At 44.1% G+C, this 21,163-nt stretch overlaps 1 protein-coding gene across 1 annotated transcript in view; it reads right to left on the bottom strand.

Moving 5' to 3' along the window:
- Window positions 1-21,163, bottom strand: part of SPP2 (secreted phosphoprotein 2) — a 35,566-nt gene that overhangs the window by 5,024 nt on the left and 9,379 nt on the right. Inside the window, exons 2-7 of the mRNA XM_074968282.1 lie at window positions 20,893-20,977; window positions 20,679-20,803; window positions 18,365-18,487; window positions 15,876-15,986; window positions 11,350-11,404; window positions 7,091-7,198 (exon numbers count right to left, since the gene is read on the bottom strand). Of these exons, the coding sequence (XP_074824383.1) occupies window positions 7,101-7,198; window positions 11,350-11,404; window positions 15,876-15,986; window positions 18,365-18,487; window positions 20,679-20,803; window positions 20,893-20,977 (597 nt within the window). The 3' untranslated portion in view covers window positions 7,091-7,100. The remainder of the gene's footprint in view (window positions 1-7,090; window positions 7,199-11,349; window positions 11,405-15,875; window positions 15,987-18,364; window positions 18,488-20,678; window positions 20,804-20,892; window positions 20,978-21,163) is intronic.

Below are 21,163 nucleotides of genomic sequence, written 5' to 3'. Positions count from 1 at the left end.
CTTACAGTCTCTTGACCCTTCTGAGGTCATTTCACTCGTTTGCCAGCAAAACCAAAGAAACCCAGTATTTCTGATGCAAGATCTGAGCAAAAGAAGTTTTTAAATAAATATTATACATAAAATTAACACACACACACCCCCGCCATAGGTCTATAGATGAAAGAGTTACAGTCATCCTTGGTGCCACTCTACTGAGCTCATTGGAATGAATTCACAATCTAACCACAGCCAGTTGGATTTATTTTAATCTTTGTTTTAGAACATTGAGGGAAATCAGACCTTTTATTTACTCTTGATTTAGCTTTAGTTTTGTCATCTTGAGCCTCCTAATGGGAAAAAAGCCAGCTAGAAGAAAATAACTTGCATGCTGGAACAGCACTGCAGCCTGACCATGGAAGTCGGAAGAAATTAGAAAGGTCAAAGATTACATAAAAAGGAAAAGCACTAATTAAAATGGTGTGTCAGCTTGCCATGACTTTTGATTAGCATAAAAGAGGACAGACTTAGGGAAAGCATTATTTTTTAAATAGCATGATGAAATAAAACAAGCCCTGATCTAGCAGAGTACCGGGTTTTCTCTTTTTAATTTTGACCTCTCGTTTGAAAGAAAAAGAACCTCTCCCCTATCGTGGAATTTTAAACAAGAATCTGGCTCAGGATCGAACAGCTGCTTGGGGTTTGTCAGTGACTCACTGACATTAAACTTTGTCTAAAATTATCATTTTTCCAAACCAGAGAAGTTAGTTCAGTCTCCTCACATATGGTATGGTATCGTAGCTCTTTCTGCCTGGGCTGTCAGCAATGGTGCCAATCGTGCTGTGGTTACATGGTGAATAGGAACTGCACACAGGCCATCTCTTATCCTGTAGAAAGATTCTTCTGTTTAAAGAACTGCTTTCCTTTTCCTCAGCAGACTTTGAAAGTGATTAAAATGCTAACCAGCTATCTCCATGGTGTGCACATTAATCTCATTTAAAGTCACTTTCCTTTAGATTAACTTCTCTGTCGCATGATATGGTGGGTGACATAGCAGCAGCAATTAGAACGACTCCCACGCAGCCTCTCAGAAGTAGGTTAGCAAAGACAGTTTGTGCAATGCAAGACTTACTGAAGCCAATGAATTGCTTGTGCACTCACTATTATTTGCATTAATTAGACTCTAAATAGGTTACCCTTGCAGCCAGACTGCAGGTGGAGGTGTAATGAACAGCTGCTGCAGTTACATTGCTTCTTTGTTCTCTTAGATACTGTAATACAGAGGTAATGGTTTGTATGACAGTAGGGCCCTGAGGCTCCATTGTGATAGTCAAAGAGACTGCTCCAGAGACCTTAGACTCTAAATAGACATGACAGACACAGGGGAAGTGGATGTGCCCAAGGTCACAGAGCAAGTCTGTGGTGGAGCTGTGAACAGAGGAGAAGCCAACAGAGGGAGTTTGCCTGGGAATGGTCTGAGAGGAGCTACGGTGAGTGCTGCATTAGGGGGACTGTGTTCTGAGCTGGTGGGGTGAATATCCGAGTGTCTGTCTGCTGTGACCATTTGTTGGACTGGAGCTAGTTTGACCCTGTGGTTCTTTGTTTGAAAAGCGTGAATTGGGAGTGCTTTGTTTCAGGTGGGCCTTGAGTGGTTGATTGGAGGGAAGGCTTTGAGCTGGGGCAACTGCTTCGAACCAGCAGCCTTATAAAAAAGCAGCCAGTTGCAAACCGAGTGAGTGGCCAACAGAGGAGAAGCCAACAGAGGGAGTTTGCCTGGGGTTGGGGGAGTTCCCATAGAGTTTTAGCCTTTCAGGCTTCTATTAGCAGTAAATACAACATCTGAAGAGGCTCTTAGAAGGAAGACAATATGGATAGTGAGTGATCAGCTGTTGTGACCTGCACAGGATGTGCCATGTTTGTCTTTCTCCCAGAGGATAGAAGCGACTTCATCTGTACAAAGTGCAAGCTGGTCTCCATATCAGAAGAGAAGGTTAAAGGACTAGAGACCCAAGTATCAACCCTGCGTTGCATCAGAGAAAATGAAGATTTTCTGGATAGAAATCAGTGTTTGGTACTGCAGCACAGCATGCTGAAGAATCTGAGTGGGCAGTGCAGAATGGGAAGAAAATTGGCAGCATGTGACCTCCAGAAGAAGAAAGAGGATAACCCATGTATCTCCAATGCAGATAGAGGTAAGAAACCATTTTCAGGCTCTCTGCACAGGTACTATGGCAGAGAATGATTTGGAAGAGTCATCTGAGGGACAGGATCAGAAGGAGACCCCATTGACCGGAAGGCATGGGATGCATTGTTCTAGGGATGGGGGTTCCACGACCACTACTCTCAAGAAGAGGAGATGGGTGGTGGTGGTCAGGAACTCCCTCCTAAGGGGGATGGAGTCATCCATCTGCTGTCCAGACCAGGAAACTCGAGAAGTGTGCTGCTTGCCTGGAGCTAGAATTCAGGATGTGACGGAGTGTCTGCTGAGACTGATCAAGCCCTCAGACCACTCCCCTTCCTACTTCTCCACGTGGGCACCAATGATACTGCCAAGAATGACCTTGAGCAGGTCACTGCAGACTACATGGCTCTGGGAAGAAGGGTAAAGAAGTTTGAGGTGCATGTCATGTTCTCATCCATCCTCCCTGTTGAAGGAAAAGGCCAGGTAGGACCATTGAATTGTGTAGGTAAATGTGTGGTTACGCAGATGGTGTCGGAGAGGGGGCTTTGGTTTGTTGGGCCACGGGATGTTGTTCCAGGAAGAAGGACTACTAGGAAGAGATGGGATCCACTTAATGAAGAGAGGGAAGAGTATTTTCGCAGGCAGGCTTGCTAACCTAGCGAGGAGGGCTTTAAACTAGGTTCGCTGGGAGATGGAGGCCTAAGCCCTGAGGTAAGTGGGGAAGTGGGACACTGGGAGGAAACACAAGGAGGAGGGTGCAACAGGGAAGGCCTCCTGATACATACTGAGAAAGTAGGGCAATCGGCTAGTTATCTTAGGTACCTGTACACGAATGCAAGAAGCCTGGGAAACAACTAGGAAGAATTGGAAGTCCTGGCACAGTCAAGGAACTATGATGTGACTGGAATAACAGAGATTTGGTGGGGTACCTCACATGACTGAAGCACTGTCATGGATGGGTATAAACTGTTCAGGAAGGACAGGTGGGGGAGAAAAGGTGGAGGAGTTGCACTGTATGTAAGAGAGCGGTATGATTGCTCAGAGCACCAGTATGAAACTGGAGAAAAGCCTGTTGAGAATCTTTGGGTTAAGTTTAGAGGCGGGAGCAAGAAGGGTGATGTCATGGTGGGCGTCTGCTATAGACCACCAGACCAGGAGGATGAGGTAGATGAGGCTTTCTTTGGACAACTAACAGAAGTTTCCAGATCACAGGCCCTGGTTCTCATGGGGAACATCAAATCACCCTGACATCTGCTGGAAAAGCAATACAGCAGTGTACAGACAATCCAGGAAGTTTTTGGAGAGTGTTGGGGACAACTTCCTGGTGCAAGTGCTGGAGGAAGAACTAGGGGCCATGCTCCTCTTAACCTGCTGGTCACAAAGAGGGAAGAATTGGTAGGGAAAGTAGAAGTGGGTGGGCAGGGTCCTGGGCAGCAGTGACCATGAGATGGTCGAGTTCAGGATCCTGACAAAAGGAAGAAAGGAGAGCAGCAGAATATGGACCCTGGACATCAGAAAAAGCAGACTTTGACTTCCTTCATGAACTGATGGGCAGGATCCCCTGAGAGGCTAATATGAGGGGGAAAGGAGTCCAGGAGAGCTGGCTGTATTTTAAAGAAACCTTATTGAGGATGCAGGAACAAACCATCCCGATGTGCAGAAAGAATAGCAACTATGGCAGGCGACCAGCTAGGCTTAACAGAGAAATCTTTGGGGAGCTTAAACACAAAAAGGAAGCTTACAAGAAGTGGAAACTTGGACAGATGACTAGGGAAGAGTATAAAAATATTGCTCGGACATGCACGGGTGTAATCAGGAAGGCCAAAGCACAATTGGAGTTGCAGCTAGCAAGGGATGTGAAGGGTAACAAGAAGGGTTTCTACGGGTATGTTAGCAACAAGAAAGTGGTCAGGGAAAGTGTGGGACCCTTACAGAATGAGGAAGGCAACCTAGTGACAGATGATGTGGAGAAAGCTGAAGTACTCAATGCTTCTTTTGCCTCGGTCTTCACAGAGAAGGTCAGCTCCCAGACTGCTGCACTGGGCAGCACAGTATGGGGAGGAGGTGAGCAGCCCTCAGTGGTGAAAGAACAGATTAAGGACTATTTAGAAAAGCTGGACATATACAAGTCCATGGGGCCGAATGCAATGCATCCAAGGGTGCTAAGGGATTTGGCTGATGTGTTTGCAGAGCCCATTGGCCATTATCTTTGAAAACTTGTGGCAATCGGGGGAGGTCCCAGATTGGAAATGGGCAAATATAGTGTGAATCTTTAAAAAATGGAAGGAGAACCCAGGGAACTACAGACTGGTCAAATTCACCTCAGTCCCTGGAGAAATCACGGAGCAGGTCCTCAAGGAATCCATTTGGAAGCACTTGGAGGAGAGGAAGGGGATCAGGAACAGTCAACATGGATTTACCATGGGCAAGTCATGCCTGACCAACCTGATTGCCTTCTATGATGAGATAACTGGCTCTATGGGGAGATATGGGGATATGGGGAAAGCGGTGGACATGGTATACCTAAACTTTAGCAAAGCTTGTGATACAGTCTCCCACAGTATTCTTGCCAGCAAGTTAAAGAAGTATGGATTGGATGAATGGACTGTGAGGTGGATAGAAAGCTGGCTAGATCGTCGGGCTCAATGGGTAGTGATCAACGGCTTAATGTCTAGTTGGCAGCCGATATCAAGTGGAGTTCCCCAGGGGTCAGTCCTGGGCCCAGTTTTGTTCAACATCTTCATTAATGATCTGGATGGTGGGATGGATTGCATCTTCAGCAAGTTTGCGGATGACACTAAGCTGTGGGGAGAGGTGGATATGCTGGAGGGTAGGGATAGGGTCCAGAGTGACCTAGACACATTGGAGGGTTGGGCCAAAAGAAATCTGATGAGGTTCAACAAGGACAAGTGCAGAGTCCTGCACTTAGGACAGAAGAATCCCATGCACAGCTACAGGCTGGGGATCAATGGGCTAAGCGACAGTTCTGCAGAAAAGAACCTGGGGATTACGGTGGATGAGAAGCTGAATATGAGTCAACAGTGTGCCCCTGTTGCCAAGAAGGCTAACGGCATAATGGGCTGCATTAGGAGGAGCTCTGGCAGCAGATCGAGCAAAGTTATTATTCTCCTCTATTCGGCACTGGTGAGGCCACATCTGGAGTACTGCATCCAGTTTTAGTCCCCCCACTACAGAAGGGATATGGACAAATTGGAGAGAGTGCAGCAGAGGGCAACAAAAATTATTAGGGAGCTGGGGCACATGACTTATGAGGAGAGGCTGAGGGAACTGGGCTTATTTAGTCTGCAGAAGAGAAGAGTGAGGGGGGATTTGATAGCAGCCTTCAACTACCTGAAGGGAGGTTCCAAAGAGGAGGGAGCGAGGCTGTTCTCAGTGGTGGCAGATGACAGAACAAGGAGCAATGGTCTCACGTTGCAGTGAGGGAGGTCTAGGTTGGATATTAGGAAACACTATTTCAGTAGGAGGGTGGTGAAGCACTGGAATGGGTTCCCTAGGGAGGTGGTGGAATCTCCATCTGTAGAGGTTTTTAAGGCCCGGCTTGACAAAGCTCTGGCTGGGATGACTTCACTGGGGTTGGTCCTGCTTTGAGCAGGGTATTGGACTAGATGACCTCCTGAGGTCCCTTCCAACCCTAATCTTCTATGATTCTATGGTTCCCATTCCAGTGCTCCAGCCACTAGACCACTCTTTTCCCCCACCACCCTGCAGCTCTAGATTAAGCTTTACATTAGTCATTATTCCTACAACAGTCTGAATGGCTGCCAAGTTGTACCTGTGTGTGTATTTGAATCAAATATGGCTACACAGCAGGAACACAGTCAGGACTCACCAAGAGATTTATAACATTTCAAGATGTGCCCTCACATCAGACACCTCAACAAGGGCATGATCCGGAGCCAAAGTCAATTGGAAAGGCCCTAACTACACATGATGTGCTTTATTGCTGACAGAAATTTCCTCTGTATCAACCAGGACAGGTCGAGAAAAGTGGTAGAGATGAAAGAGTGTAGGCCTGTGAACACCAGAGTTCATTCTAGGCTACTGAATCAAGGATTTATTTGTGGGGATGGTTTTTGGGATGTGGAACGGGATTAAACCCATAAATATATCACAGTCTCCCCAAAAGCTATCTGATGGCAGTAACCTCCAGTCACTACCTGTCCATGGAGCTATCCAGTCCTGAATGCCTGCCAGGCTCACAGAATATGAGGGGGGACGAGAGGGGGGGCGGTTAAAGAGACTGCCAAATTATTACATTTGGATGAGAGAGCAGATTGGATGGGCTACAAACTCCATCTTTTCATATAGTTTCTGTGCTTGCTGTGACACGTCAGTTTAGTGTTCATTAGTTATTAGTTCATTTCCACGCTGACTACACAGCACATCATACAAAAGTGTTCCCTTAATTTGGCCATTGCATTGTAGAACTGCAAGCATTTCTTTTTACCTGAGTAACACAGCGCTACTGCTCTTTCCATTCTTGCTTGTCTCATTGGCATTGCCACCAGTAAAGTCTGTACGACAAGCAACAGCAAGTCTCGGAGCCTGCGTCCACAGACTGGGGCTCACACTATAGTGCTAAAAACAGCTGCAGATGTTCAAGCTCAGGCAGGAGCTCAGACCCCAGAGAGGGCTTCAGAGCCTGAGCCCAATCATCTACACAGCTATGTTCAGTGCCATAGCATGAGCTCAAGTCTGTAGCCCCTGGCTCTGTGCCTCATTGCCGTGGGCTACTGCTTGTTGTGTAAACATACCCTAAATTCCCAGGACAAGCTGGCTTCCAGCACACTAGTAGCCAAGTCACAGTTTATGGATTCCTATATTCCCAGGAGGTCATTTATTCTAAGCAATCAGATTCCGAAGTCCCAGGACATACCTTGATAGAAGGCACATTCAAGAAAGTGTATTTACCTGAGTGGGGTTATTCCAATGCATAGGAGTTTGTTTTACTGGATTTGCGCTGAGCTTTATAGCTCTGGCGTCTTCTCCCTGCAGAGAAGGCCTCAGGAGCAAGTTTAGCTTTTGGAAAAGAACATGAAATGTTAGTGGGTCCCTTCAGCATTCTCATGAACGGTTTGAGCAGGACATTCTCCCAAAGCATCGGAGTAAGGGTTAGGACAGTCAAGGTCCAACCCCATACTGAAAAAGCACATACTGACTTCTGATGAGGTGAACATCATGATGTACAGACTTGAGGTAAATACTGAATGAGGCCAAGAAGAAGTCGGGATTTTCTTTATGGGAAAATCATGATGTTCACCAACATGAGCCATCGGTCTATGCTGGGGTATATATGTTCTGAACATAGCCATGAGTATGCGTAATCTCTCCATGGTGGCTGTGAATTGCTGGAGCATCATTGTATTTCCATTTTACACTGATGTTCCAAAAAGAGGATCAGCTCCCAGCTGCGGAGCTGGGATCCAAACTTTGAAGATGGTGAGGAAGAACCATTACCATCTCAAAAGGTCTCCATCAAGGAAATCTGGGACAAGCATCCCATTTTGTCATGGGGCTGCTTTGAGCCAAAGGGCTGTGTTCTGTTCAAGATTAAATCTTGTGCAACTAAAGAATTTCAGCCCTCTACTAAACATTCTCTCTTCTAAGGACTGACTTTACTGACACACGTATTTAAACATGGAGCTGGAATCTGGCCCTTTATACAGCACAACTATTCCCTGAACACAGAAGAGCAACAAAAGCCTGCTGTAAGCCACAGCCTGCCACTGCCTGATCTGCCTCCTGCAGTCTAGAGCCCCATCTTCCTAAAAATAGAGGTCTCTGCAGCTGCATCCAAAGCCTTATGCAACAATGACAGCTGCTCTGTATGAACTTGTGTCAAGGTTCTTTCCCCACTCTGAACTCTAGGGTACAGATGTGGGGACCTGCGTGTTAAAGAACAGGGAAAGAGCCCACTTGGAGACGTCTTCCCCCCAAAATATCCCCCCAAGCCTACACCCCATTTCCTGGGGAAGGCTTGATAAAAATCCTCACCAATTTGCATAGGTGAACACCAACCCAAACCCTTGAATCTTAAGAACAATGAAAAAGCAATCAGGTTCTTAAAAGAAGAATTTTAATTAAAGAAAAAATAAAAAGAATCACGTCTGTAAAATCAGGATGGTAAATACCTTACAGGGTAATCAGATTCAAAACATAGAGAATCCCTCTAGGCAAAACCTTAAGTTACAAAAAGACACAAAAACAGGAATATCCATTCCATTCAGCACAGCTATTTTACCAGCCATTTAACAAAAGGAAATCTAATGCATTTCTAGCTAGATTACTTACTAACTTAACAGAAGTTCTGAAGAGCATTCCTGACCTGGTCCCGGCAGAAGCATCACACACACAGACAGACCCTTTGTCTTTCCCCCCCTGCCCCAGCTTTGAAAGTATCTTGTCTCCTCATTGGTCTTTTTGGTCAGGTGCCAGTGAGGTTATCTTAGCTTCTTAACCCTTTACAGGTGAAAGGGTTTTGCCTCTGGCCAGGAGGGATTTTATAGTTCTATATACAGAAAGGTGGTTACCCTTCCCTTTATATTTATGACAACTTGCATGGCTATGAAGGGTGGGGTGGGAGGTATGGAGTCCTTTCCTAATCCCTCATTATACACACTTTTGCAAGGAACAGCTAGAGTCCCTGCTTGAACCCTGAGCACAAAGGAAGAGTTTCCATGATGCCCAGAGCACTAATTAGATGTTCAAATGGAGCAGCGGGGATGTGCTAATGGCCCAGCCCCCTCTGCATAGGCTCGTGGACAAGCAGCAGAGCTGGGAGCACATGTCACTCTTGCCAGGTGCAGCTGTGGTTCCAATGCACCTAGAGGTTCTGCCTCAACATAGCCTCCACATGCAGCATGCCTCCAGCTGGGGTGCTGGTTGCCTCCTGCACCAGCTCTAGCATTGGCAGGAAGAGCTACAGGATAGCTCTGTGGGCCATCCTGGGCCAGGTCAATGGTCCCTCCAGTCCAGTAGCCTGTCTCTGACAGTGGCCAGTGCCAGGTGCTTCAGAGGGAATGAACAGAACAGGACAATTATCAGCTGATCTATCCCCTGTCGTCGAGTCCCAGCTTCTGGCAGTCTGAGGTTTAGGGACACCCAGAGCATGGGGTTGCTTCCCTGACTATCTTGGATGATAGCCATTGATGACCTATCCTCCATGAACTTATCTAATTCTATTTTGAACCCATTTATATTTTTGGCTTTCACAGGTTTGACTGTGTGTTGTGTGAAGAAGTATTTTCTTTTGTTTGTTTTAGCCTGCTGCCAGTTAATGACATTAGGTGACCCCTAGTTCTTGTGTTATGTGACCAGGTAAATAACACATCTCTCTTCACTTTCTCTACACCAGTCAAGACTTCATAGACCTCTATCATAACGCCCCTTAGTCATCTCTTTTCTAAGCTGAACAGTGCCAGTCTTTTTAATCTCTCCTCATATGGAGAGATCTATACACCATGCTATTAAACATTGGCCTAGCAGTGTTTTGGGCAAAGAGTAAATTCACCCAAAAAATGCTATTCATGAATTCAGCTCAAATTGGGCAAATAGTTTCATCCCAAAACCAATTTTGAAAAGGTTAAATCGACATTCTATTCCAGAATTGTCAAGCTGAATCAACATTCAAACTGTGTCATTCGACCTGAAGGAAGTTTTCAGTTGTTTTTATTTTGTCAAGAAAACCCTGAAAAAAATTCAGCTTCAGTTTGAAAGCAAGCTTTCCCGCCCCACCCCGTTCAGCCACTGAACCAAAAAAAAAAATCCATTCCTTGCTCAATTCCAGGGTAACGGAAGACCTGCCCAGAGGAAGCTTGGAAAAAGACTGTGCTGGTGGGCACAGGAAGAATGCAAGTGTCACCACTGCTTGAGATTGCAGACTGCTCCTCTCATAAATATAAAGGGAAGGGTCACCACCTTTCTGTATACAGTGTTATAAAATCCCTCCTGGCCAGAGACAAAGTCCTTTCACCTGTAAAGGGTTCAGAAGCTAAGATAACCTCGCTGGCACCTGACCCAAAATGACCAATGAGGAGACAAGTTACTTTCAAAGCTGGAGGGGGGGCAACAAAGGCTCTGTCTGTGTGTTGCTTTTGCCAGGACCAGAGCAGGAATGCAGGTCAGAACTCCTGTAAAGAGTTAGTAAGCAATCTAGTTAGATATGCATTAGATTCTGTTTTGTTTAAATGGCTGATAAAATAAGCTGTGCTGAATGGAATGTACATTCTTGTTTTTGTGTCTTTTTGTAACTTAAGGTTTTGCCTAGAGGAATTCTCTGTTTTGAATCTAATTACCCTGTAAGGTATTTACCATCCTGATTTTACAGAGGTGATTCTTTTACTTTTTCTTTAATTAATATTCTTCTTTTAAGAACCTGATTGCTTTTTCATTGTTTTTAAGATTCAAGGGTTTGGGTTGGTGTTCACCTATGCAAATTGGTGAGGATTTTTATCAAGCCTTCGCCAGGAAAGGGGGTGTAGTGCTTGGGGGGATATTTTGGAGGGGAGACGTTTCCAAGTGGGCACTTCCCCTGTTCTTTGTGTAACACTTTGGTGGTGGCAGCTTTTAACCTAAGCTGGTAAGAATAAGCTTCGGGGGTCTTTCATGCAGGTCCCCACATCTGTTCCCTAGAGTTCAGAGTGGGGAAGGAACCTTGACAGCTCCCCTCTCCACGCTCTCAGAATTACATGCCCTCCCATCCCTGTGAAAACTAGTGATAGTCTGGTCCTTCGCCTGGTTGCATCGCTATCATTCCACATTGGCCACTCCCTCAAGTTATGCTTCCCTGTCTCACCCTCACCTTGGATCAGTAAGTCAGAGTTTTTTTACCCCATTCCAATCAGAGCATTCACCCAAGCCTCACTACCTCAAGAGTATATCGAGAATTCAAAGCACCTACACTTAGATTAGGGTGGCTATATGGTAGTTGAGAAGGTAAGAGAAACCATGATTTGAGGACTTCAATAGCTCAGACATAGGTGAGAGGTTTATTGCAGGAGAGGGTGGGTGAGATTCTGTGGCCTGCATTGTGCAGGAGGTTAGACTAAATAATCATAATGGTCCCTTCTGACCTTAATATCTATGAATCTATGAAAATCTTGTCTGTTAGGCTGCCAACGATATGCATCAAAGCTCTGAGTGACAAAGAGTCAATCACCCAGATTACTTACCTTCATTGCGACTGTCACCCCTTCTATCTGGGGCCATCATTTCCATGAACATTATCTAAAAATAAAGAAATCTTTTAAAGGCATATATACCAAGCTGTCAGAGTAAGCCACAGTCAAAGGCAGCCTTTTGGATTTGCAATGATTTTATCTTGTTTAAAGTTACTCTGTTTGGGAAAAACATCACTGAACAAGCCTAAGGAAATATAAGTACCAGAAAGGGGACAGCCAGTCCAAGAGGAAACTGGCTTGCTAGCCCTGGCTGGCATGCAGGGAAATCACCTTTAAAATAGGACCCTGGAAATAGAGGCTCCCCTCCTCCCCAAATCAAGAGGAGCTTTTCAAAGGTATCCCCTTGTTAATTAGAGCCTCTGAAACCAATGAGATTAGGGACTTTGGCTTGGAGCCTTTGGGGTTTTCTAGAAGCCTTTACAGTTTATACCAAAGTCACTCTGTCCCAGCCTGCCAGTAGCATCACATGGCCACGAGCCTGATCTTGCCCCCCTGAAGTCAATGGGAATTTTGTTGGAAGATGACTGGTCCCCAGGCCATTTATGGTAACAAACATATGACCATAGAAATTCTCCGTTCCAGCAAGCCAGCTTCTCTGATGCTGTGCAACACTTCCAATCAACCCCACCCGCAAGCAAGCAGGAATTCTCCCCTCTCGTGTTGCTGCAGAGACAAGTGCTTTGTGGTTCTAACTGAATTCACTGGTGCCAGGACTGGCCCTTCAGTCAATCCATGGCAAGGCTGTCTCAGCCTTGTTCATCTAAGCTAGCTTTTGTACTGTGACAGGGAAGGGCAGGGCGGATGTGCCCCCTCATCCCACTCCCAACACCTATTCACAACATGCCGGGCTGGGAACTCCTGATCTAAACCATAACCTCCAAAGGCAGATTTACAGGGCACCTTTTGCAGAAAGAAACTTATTTCCTTTTTCTCTGGCATCACTTCCCTTTGGCTTTTATGCTCCATAAATACTATAGCAGCTGTTTCCTGACAGGAATAATGGCAGCAATCAGCAATTTTAAATGACTGTTAAAGAGTATTCACCAAAATGACTCTACTCCCAAAAAGTGAGTATTTCCACTGAAACCCCACTGTAGGAGTCATGTTAGTCAGGAAACAGAATCAATGCTCCAAATATACCCACATAGCTTGAATTTTAAACACTCAAACTGCACTGCTTCCGTGCTACAGATCATGAATTCCTAGAATGTATTCTCTGAACGGTTTGGAATAGGGACTAAACACAAGAAAGTCACAAGCTATTCTGACAAATCAAAGATGCTGAAATTTGAATCTTATTTGCTACAAGTTATTCACTGAGCTCTAGCATTTAACCAATGGCACAAGTTGTCCCCATACTCTGGCACTATAAGCTTTTGCCTGAAATGAAAACTTCATTTCTGAAGGTAATTATTGGGCACAGCCTTAAACACCATGGCAATTAACAAGAAACAGAGTGGTGCAAAATGTTCAAACACCAAATGTAACAAAATCAGGTACAAAATCAGAAAAGCAAGTTGCAGAATGAGTTATACCCGGAAAGGGACATAAAAGATAATAAGGGCTTGTCTACACTTAAAGTGCTGCAGCAGCACAGCTAGGAAATCTCCTGTCAACCTAACTCTGTCTACACTGAGGATTAGATCGTTTTAACTGCATCACTACGGAGTGTGGATTTTTCACATCCTTGAGCCACGTAATTATACCAACTTAATATCCTCGTCTAGACCAGTCCTAAGAAAAGGTTCTATAAATACACAGGAACAAGAGAAAGACAAAGGAGAATGTAGGTCTGCTACTAAGTGGGCAAGGACAGCAAATAATAGAGGACATCAAGAGGCCTTTGGTGTTACATGCCTATTTTGCTTCAGTCTTCACTAAAAAGGATTAATTGTGACCAGATGCTTAACAATTAATATTAACAAGATGAAAGGAACACAAGCCAGAATAGGGAAAGAACAGGTTACAGAATATTTAGGTAAATTAGATGTTTTCCAGTCAGCAGGGCCTGACACAATTCACTGTAAGGTACTTCTGGAACTAGCTAATGCAATCAGAACCATTAGTAATTATCTTTGTGAATTCACAAAGAATGGGTGAGATCCCAGAGAACTGGAGAGGAGCAAACATAGTACCGATCTTTAAAAGGGGGAATAAAGATGATCCAATCAGCCTGACTTTGATACCTGGAAGGTTACTTGAACAATGATTAATTTAACAATCAATTTGTGAGCACCTAGGGGCTGATAGAGTACTAAGGAATAGCCATCATGAATTTGTCAAGAACAAATCATGCCAACCTAATTTCCTTTGGCCTAGTAGATGGCCAGGAAGTAGTAGACATGATATATCTTGATTTTAATAAGGCTTTTGACAAAGTCCCACATGACATTCTCATAAACAAGCAGGGATAGTGTGGCCTAGATGAAATTATTGCCAGGTGGGTGGCACAACTGGTTGAAGAACAGAACTTAAAGAGTAGTTATCTATGGTTCTCTGTCAAACTGGGAGGATGCCTCAAGTGGAGTCTCACAGAGGTCCATCCTAGGTCTAGTACTGTTCAATATTTTTATTAAAGACTAGGATAATGGAGTGGAGAGTATCTTATAAAATTTGTGGGGGACACCAACCTGTAAGGGGTTGTGAGCACATTGGAGGACAGGATTAGAATTCAAAATGACCTAGACAAATTGGAGAATTGATCTGAAATCAACAGGATGAAATTCAATAAAGACTAGTGCAAAGTACTACATTTAGGGGGGAAAAAATCAAATGTACAACTACAGAATGGGGAATGACTGGGTAGGTGGTTGTACTACTGAAAATGATCTGGGGGTTATAGTGGGTCACAAATTGCATATGAGTCAATATGATGCAGTCGCAGAAAAAGCTAATTTTCTAGGGTGTATTAACAGGAGTGCTGTAAGACACAGGAGGTAACGGTGCTGCTCTACTCAGCACTGGTGAGGCCTCAGCTGGAGTGTTGTGTCCAGTTTTGGGCACCACAATTTAGAAAAGATGTGGAGAAAATGGAGAGAGTCCAAAAAACAACAAAAGTGATAAGAGGTTTGGAAAACCTGGCCTATGAGTAGGCTTGGCAGAGTCTGAAATTAAAAAAACTATGGATAATCTCAATGTTTATTTTTAAGCATTTTTTCTATTTTTATTTTTTAAAATTTTCATAGTTCCAGGAAATTATGGGGGAATCAGACAATACCTGGTTAAAGACAGTAGACAGATATAAGAAGTTAAAGCTTTGTAATAGTTTAAACACAAATCGCCAATATCTCATGTCAAAATATACAACTAAGAAATTCTGAAGCAGCATTTTTCTTACTTTGCCTATCTGTACATTTTGATTATTATTGATGGAAATATTTTTTTGTCGGTTTGTGTGTAGCCAATGAAATTGACATTTACCAACAAAAATCGAATCCTTCCAAGTCTACCTATGAAGAAAGGTTAAAAAAACGGGTCATGTTTAGTACTGGGAAAGAGAGATGGGGATGGGGAGTGGAGGACCTGAGAATAGCCTTCAGATATGCTAAGGGCTGTTATAAAGAAGATGGTGACCAATTGCTTTCTGTCTTCACTGAAGGTAGGACAAGATATAAATGAGTTTAATCTGCAGCAAGGAAGATTTCGATTAGATTTTAGGAAAATTTTAGGGATGGACTAGATGACTTCTCAAGGTCCCTTCCACCCATACGTTTCGATGATTCTATGACGCCATCCAGAACTCAGCTGCTTCCGTGCTTTGTTACAATCTGGAAATGCAGGAACATGTTTGTCCATCAGTGGGAAAACTGGCATCCAGGTGAACCTGGTTTTGCATCAAAGTCTTTCAAAATGTGTATATTTGCATGGTTTTGAAACAGAGCCAGGTGGAGCTCAGCTATTTTGATCAACCTTTACTCAAATCCAGGAATCGAGTGAGGCGGATCAAAACTAAAGAAGAATGTGGAACAGTTCCCAAAGTGAAAGTGCTTTAGTTATAATATGAAGTGCTTGGACTAGTGATGACTTGATCACCAAAACAGAAGTGTAGGTGAATAAATTATATTTGTTTCTGACTATTAGAGCTGCATATCTGCATCTTTATGATCATGCAAACAAATACTATGCTGGACAATGTAGAATTAGTGTCAAAGTCTGCAACTCAAGTTCTACCAAGGTATCCATCAGGGAAGATCAAAGATCCCAGCTGATCTGGGGTGATGCCTGAGGCAAAATAGCCAAGTTCCAGACCAGGAGAGGGGAACAGAACACTGTTGGGAGAGGCAGTTCTTGTTCTTTGTTGGCGGTGTGCTGAAGGGCTGTTTCCCCCCCTAAAGCGATCACCACGTTTGTCTCAGTCATTCACTGTTTCAGTGGAACAATCTATGAAGTCAGGGTGTCTTCTGATATGCATGTGCAACTCCTATTCAGGTTAATGGAAGCCAAGCCTATGTGCACCAGAGGCAGAATTTTCCTTAAGACAAAGCTGCATGGCAAAAGCAAATTTTCTGCTTGCTTACCTCCTCGCTGCTTGAGGATTCTGAGCTGGACCCATCCTGGCTGCAGTAAACTGTCAAGTTCTGTATCTGCTCTTCAGAGACCCGGACTGTACTTCTGCAGAAGGCCGTTTGCTGTAACAGATCAAAATAGAGTTCACCCATTCAGCTATGGAGTCTATGGCATAAGCCTACTGGCACTGCCCGGAGAACAAGTTTCAATCACAAGTCATCAGCCTTTTGATAGCCAGCTACCAAAAGCAGGGACCTGAGAGAGCACACTTTTCACAACCATGGATTAGCCTTTGGTTCTGGTCTTCCAGCAAAACTTATTTGTGGCAGTTCAGTGTAGTCACCAGTCTCTGGAATCTTTCCATTTTTGAACTGGGTTTGTATGGCTTTCGTGCTCCTGAAATACATCACCTCCACACCCTGGAGACTGTTGCCTTCTGCCCAACCACAAATAGGGGCATAATGGATAGTGCTAAGGTGAGGTACCTCACACCTTGCTTCCCCAATGTGCCTCAGCCCCCTACAGAAGGAACCCCTCCCGGGTGGGGAGAACATTGGTCCCTTCTGATCCACCCAATAGTTTTGTCTTCTGAAGGCTGTAGTGTTTTGGTCTAATTCTGGTTGCTGGGCTGGGAGGTGTTTAGTGGCCTGTCATACAGGCAGTCAGACTCGATGCCCATCTCCATTTCAGAGGCCTTTTTCATCCCTTTGGCTCTCTGAGGTTGCAGATGGGGAGCCGTACAGTGCTGAGCTGGTAGTAGCCCCATTTTTTTAAATTACTTTTTTAATCACCAGACTGGAGGCGGTAATGATTAAGTGGCAGTTTCATCCAAACTGAAGTACAACTAACAGCTATTTTAGGTGATGGAGTACTCAAGGGTTGCCCTTAGCTCCATCCTGGTGATATTTTGATACTGTACTTTCATACTTTTGCATGTTTATTAGGATTGCCTGTAAGCGACACAAAGCGGAGAAGACAGTTTGAAATTCCTATTCCCTCAGTTGGGGAACTTTCCTGTACTTCACCTGACCGAGCTGAGTAAGGACACAATTGCAGACATAGTAATATGTGCAATACACACAGGCATCAAATTCAGCCACTGGATAGGGACTCCCCTAAATGATAAAATCCACTGACTAGTTGCCAATGGACTTGGGTGTGGCCCTGTGATAGACTTTAGTTGGCCTGTTAACGAGTGTTGCCTGATAGAGGATTCAGGGAGTCCTTCAGACTGCTCTACTCTATGCCAGGGAACAGGCCAGCATATAGCACAGCTCAGGAGTGGGAGACTGTGTGCAGAGGTGGCTTTAAGCCACATTTCCTTCCGCTCCCATCCTGGGGCTAGCTGGCTGAGTGACCATCAGATAAGCATTAGTTTTTAATGAATCCTAAATATCCTCAAACATCTTGGTTTTCATATTATGCTCATCCTGGTAGCAGACCAGCTACATGGGGGACTACCCTGGGAAGCAAAAAGGACTTCGACATCATGGTGGATAGTCAGCTGAACTTGAGCTCCCAGTGTGACAGCATGGCCAAAAGGGTTGATGTGATCCTTGGGATGTATAAACAGGGGAATCTCGAGTAGGAGTAGAGAGGTTATAGTCTCTCTATATTTGGCACTGGTATGACTGCTACTGGAATTCTGTGTCCAGTTCTGTTGTCTCTAATTTCTCAGTATCCTTCTGGAATTGTTGAGGGTTCAGAAAAGAGCCACCAGAGTGAATAAAGGATTGGAAAACTCAAGGAGCTCAATCAGAAGGTTAAGGGTGACTTGGTGAGCATTGAAGTACCTACACAGGGCATGGACATTTGATAATAGAAGGCTCCTCAATCTAGCTGACAAAAGATACAACAACATCCAATGCCTGGAAGTTGAAACTACATCAATTCAGACAAGGAAAAAAAAGTGTCTCTTAAGCGTGAGGAGAATTAACCATTGGAACAATTTACCAAGGGTCGTGCTGGGTTCTCCATCACTGGTCATTTTTAAATCAAGACTGGCTGCTTTTCTAAAAGACCTGCTGTAGTTCAAACAGAAATTAATTCAGGGAAGTTCTCTGGCCTGGGTTCTACCCACGAGGGGTCATTCTCGATGATCACAATGGTCCCTTCTGGCCTTGGAATTTATGAGTATGCTGGAGAGGAAGATGTAGGAGCAATTTTTCAGTCGGGTATTTTTTGCTGTGAAAAAAACATCTTAACTACACCTGTGTTGTTAAGTGAGGCAATATAAAATAATGAAGATGGGCTTGGACTGGTCCTTTCTAACATGGCATAGAATACACTTCTTTCTCCCACCCTGTGCATGTTGAGCAGGGAGGGGTCTACAGCAGCTTATGTATAGTGGCCAGTCCTCAAATGTCATTTACTTAATGCTTCAAGCCAGGTATTTGCTTAGCAAAGGGCTTGAATGATCAGCACAAAAGCTGACAGAATCCCAGGCCATATTCAATAACACAGAGGGTGTTTTCCATGCTAGGAGACCCGGCACGCTTACCACATAGTGTCCCACTCTGAAGTCACACAAGGACGGGTCCTTCTCTGAATCTTTAGTGCAGGTGGTTTCTCGAACAATGAAGTCCAGCATTATACTGTAGTCATTGTTATCCAACAGGTCAACCTGTATAAGAAGGAAGGGCCAATAGCATGTGTGATTGCTGCTTGAGTTGCTTTTCTCTGTGTACAGTACACGGTACTACTGCCTCTTTGCCAAACTGTGACAGAAATCAGGGCCTTGGGAGTCAGTATCCCATCTGGAGCAGAATGTCAGGGACAGGGTAAGGGCATTTTCTTGTGGACATTTTGTAAATAAACCAGTTACACCACGTCTTATTTCCTTCAACAGAGCTGGTAAAAGCTGCACACAACTCCTCCTGCAGAAGCCTCAGGTAAGGCGCGATGGCCCCAAGCAGCACCTGCCATGAGTGACTCTCTAGGGTCTCTCGCCAGTGCAAATTGCTTAATTAAACAGTTCCCTTCCTGCCCCAGTCCTGGGGTTTTACACCTGCTGCTCCCCTGTAGCTCACAGATTTCCTCTGGGAGTATATGGGCTCTGAAAAAGTCCGAGCATCAGCTCTCCTGTGTGGCTGCTTTGCCATCCAAAAGGAACCTCAGAGCTCTAAGGGCTAACACATGAGACTGCTGCTTTAACTCACATGCTCTCCCTAATGAGACACACACACACACACACACACACAAACACACACACACACACATGTCATTAGCACCTTTCAACCCAACAGCAAGGCTACTGTTGAATCACAGCTCTGCCTTGTGTGCTGTAAACAGTACCAACAATGAGCTGTCAAGGCTAGAGAATCAAAGATCAGTTACAGTTAACCTGCATCCGACGAAGTGGGTATTCATCCACGAAAGCTTATGCTCCAATATGTCTCTTAGTCTATAAGGTGCCACTGGACTCTATGCCGCTTTTACTGTATCTACTGTTAACTACCTTATTTATAAGGAATCTGTTACACCAAAAAAACCCAAGGATGATTGCTTTAGAAAAAAAACTCCCTATTGAGCTAAAAGGAAATCTTTCCCGGGTTTTCTCTTTCAATCATTACACCTGCAATTGCAACTTACCATTCACCCCATGGTTTATTCATGCCCAGCTAGGGTATAGGTCTGTCATCTCATTATTTTAGCTTATGAATGTCACAGAAGCTGTATGACAATCAATTTCCAAAGTGAGACCCTTAAAAAGAGTGTCTGTACAGTGCCTAGTACCATGGGGCCAAATCTGGTTGTTGCCTTTAGGCACTACTCACAATATAAGTGTTCAGTAATACCAAACAACAATACTGTTACCAGAACAGGTGCTGAGTAGTACCATCCAGCAGGAAACATGATAACCTTTAAAGACTGGTAGGTACATTTGCAGTTATATGTATTAAGGACTTCTCTCCTCTTCCTCTCATTCTTATTGACTTTTCAGACCCAGTGAATCCCCCTTTCACTTTCAGCACCTTATTTTCCAACCTTGCTACCCGCAATATTTTCAAACTAGATTTATTCCAGCAGGATCATGGGACACTCATCATGCAGGAGTAGGTACATTCCAGTTCAAAGTTTAGAAACAGTGGGGCTTTGGGTTTGTCTGGGAATGCAAGCCTCTTAATTTTATATCAAAATGCAGTAGTTACAGCATATGTCACTGGGGCTAGAGGTGTGACAGTCACATTTGGTTTTTTGCTTTTCAAAAAGTCCCTTGTGGAATAACAATTGAGCATAAGAAACTTGAGCCTGTTAAAGCAATTTTCTAAGGAAGCTGTAGGCACTGAAGGCAGCGAGGACCAGCAACACATGACCAGTAGAATTGCTGCCATGATACTACATACAGATTGAATATGTTTAGACTGCATGAATGGTGAACGTAAGTGATAAGGACAAGTGCATCTACTAAATATTATAAACACTGGCCAAGAAATGTTCAACTGAGCCGCATTACAACACACCCAAAAATGGAAAGCACTTTTCTAGAGCTGATTGAAAATGCCAATTATTTTTCCATGGAAGATTATGAAAAAATTGTTTTTCCTTGATGTGTCCCTCAAAAAAAACCCCAAACCCACGGTTTTTAAGGCAAATGAAAAGCTGAAAACTGACAATATTTTGGTTTTCCAAAAAACATGATTTTAGTTTTTGAAAACCAAGAATTTTGACTGAATGACAAGAAAAAAATCATCTTTTTTTTTTTGGAAGAAAATTAGCACATTCCAAACCAAAAGAAAATTGGTTACATTTCCTGGTTTTTCCCCACCACAAACATGTTTCAGTGATATTTTTTTGACTAGCTCCACACTCACCCCTCTAACGTAGCTCTTGACGACGCCAAACAGGGCTGGCCATTGTGATCTATAATTCACTCTTCCAATGGAGGCACGCAGCGCTTCTTCCGTGATGGACAGTTCATAGTCATACACTGGCAACGCTGACACAAACATATCACAGGCCCATTAAAACAAGCATTGGTCATTCATCCAGTAAGAATGGATGCTCTTCCTATTTAGAGGAACTTACCAGAACAAGACCAAACACTCATCACAAGGGCAAAAATGAATAAGGTCTTCATGGTTTCTCTTCTGGAAAACCTAACTTTCCCCCTCTAAGCAGCAAAGTCTTCCCTTCAGCTTTCCAGCATATATTTCTCTGCCTTTATATAATGCAACCTTGATACTCCGCCTGACCTTCCTGTATCAGAGCTTAGCTACAAACATTGCACTTTAAACAGAAAGGATTGATCTAACAGCAAATATTTGTTAGGCTTTCTACTGCTTGTGGGAATTCTCCA

This window comes from Natator depressus, chromosome 11 (genome assembly GCF_965152275.1).
Source record: "Natator depressus isolate rNatDep1 chromosome 11, rNatDep2.hap1, whole genome shotgun sequence".
In the NCBI taxonomy this organism is placed as follows: domain Eukaryota; kingdom Metazoa; phylum Chordata; order Testudines; family Cheloniidae; genus Natator; species Natator depressus.
This window is presented reverse-complemented; position numbering and strand designations above follow the sequence as displayed.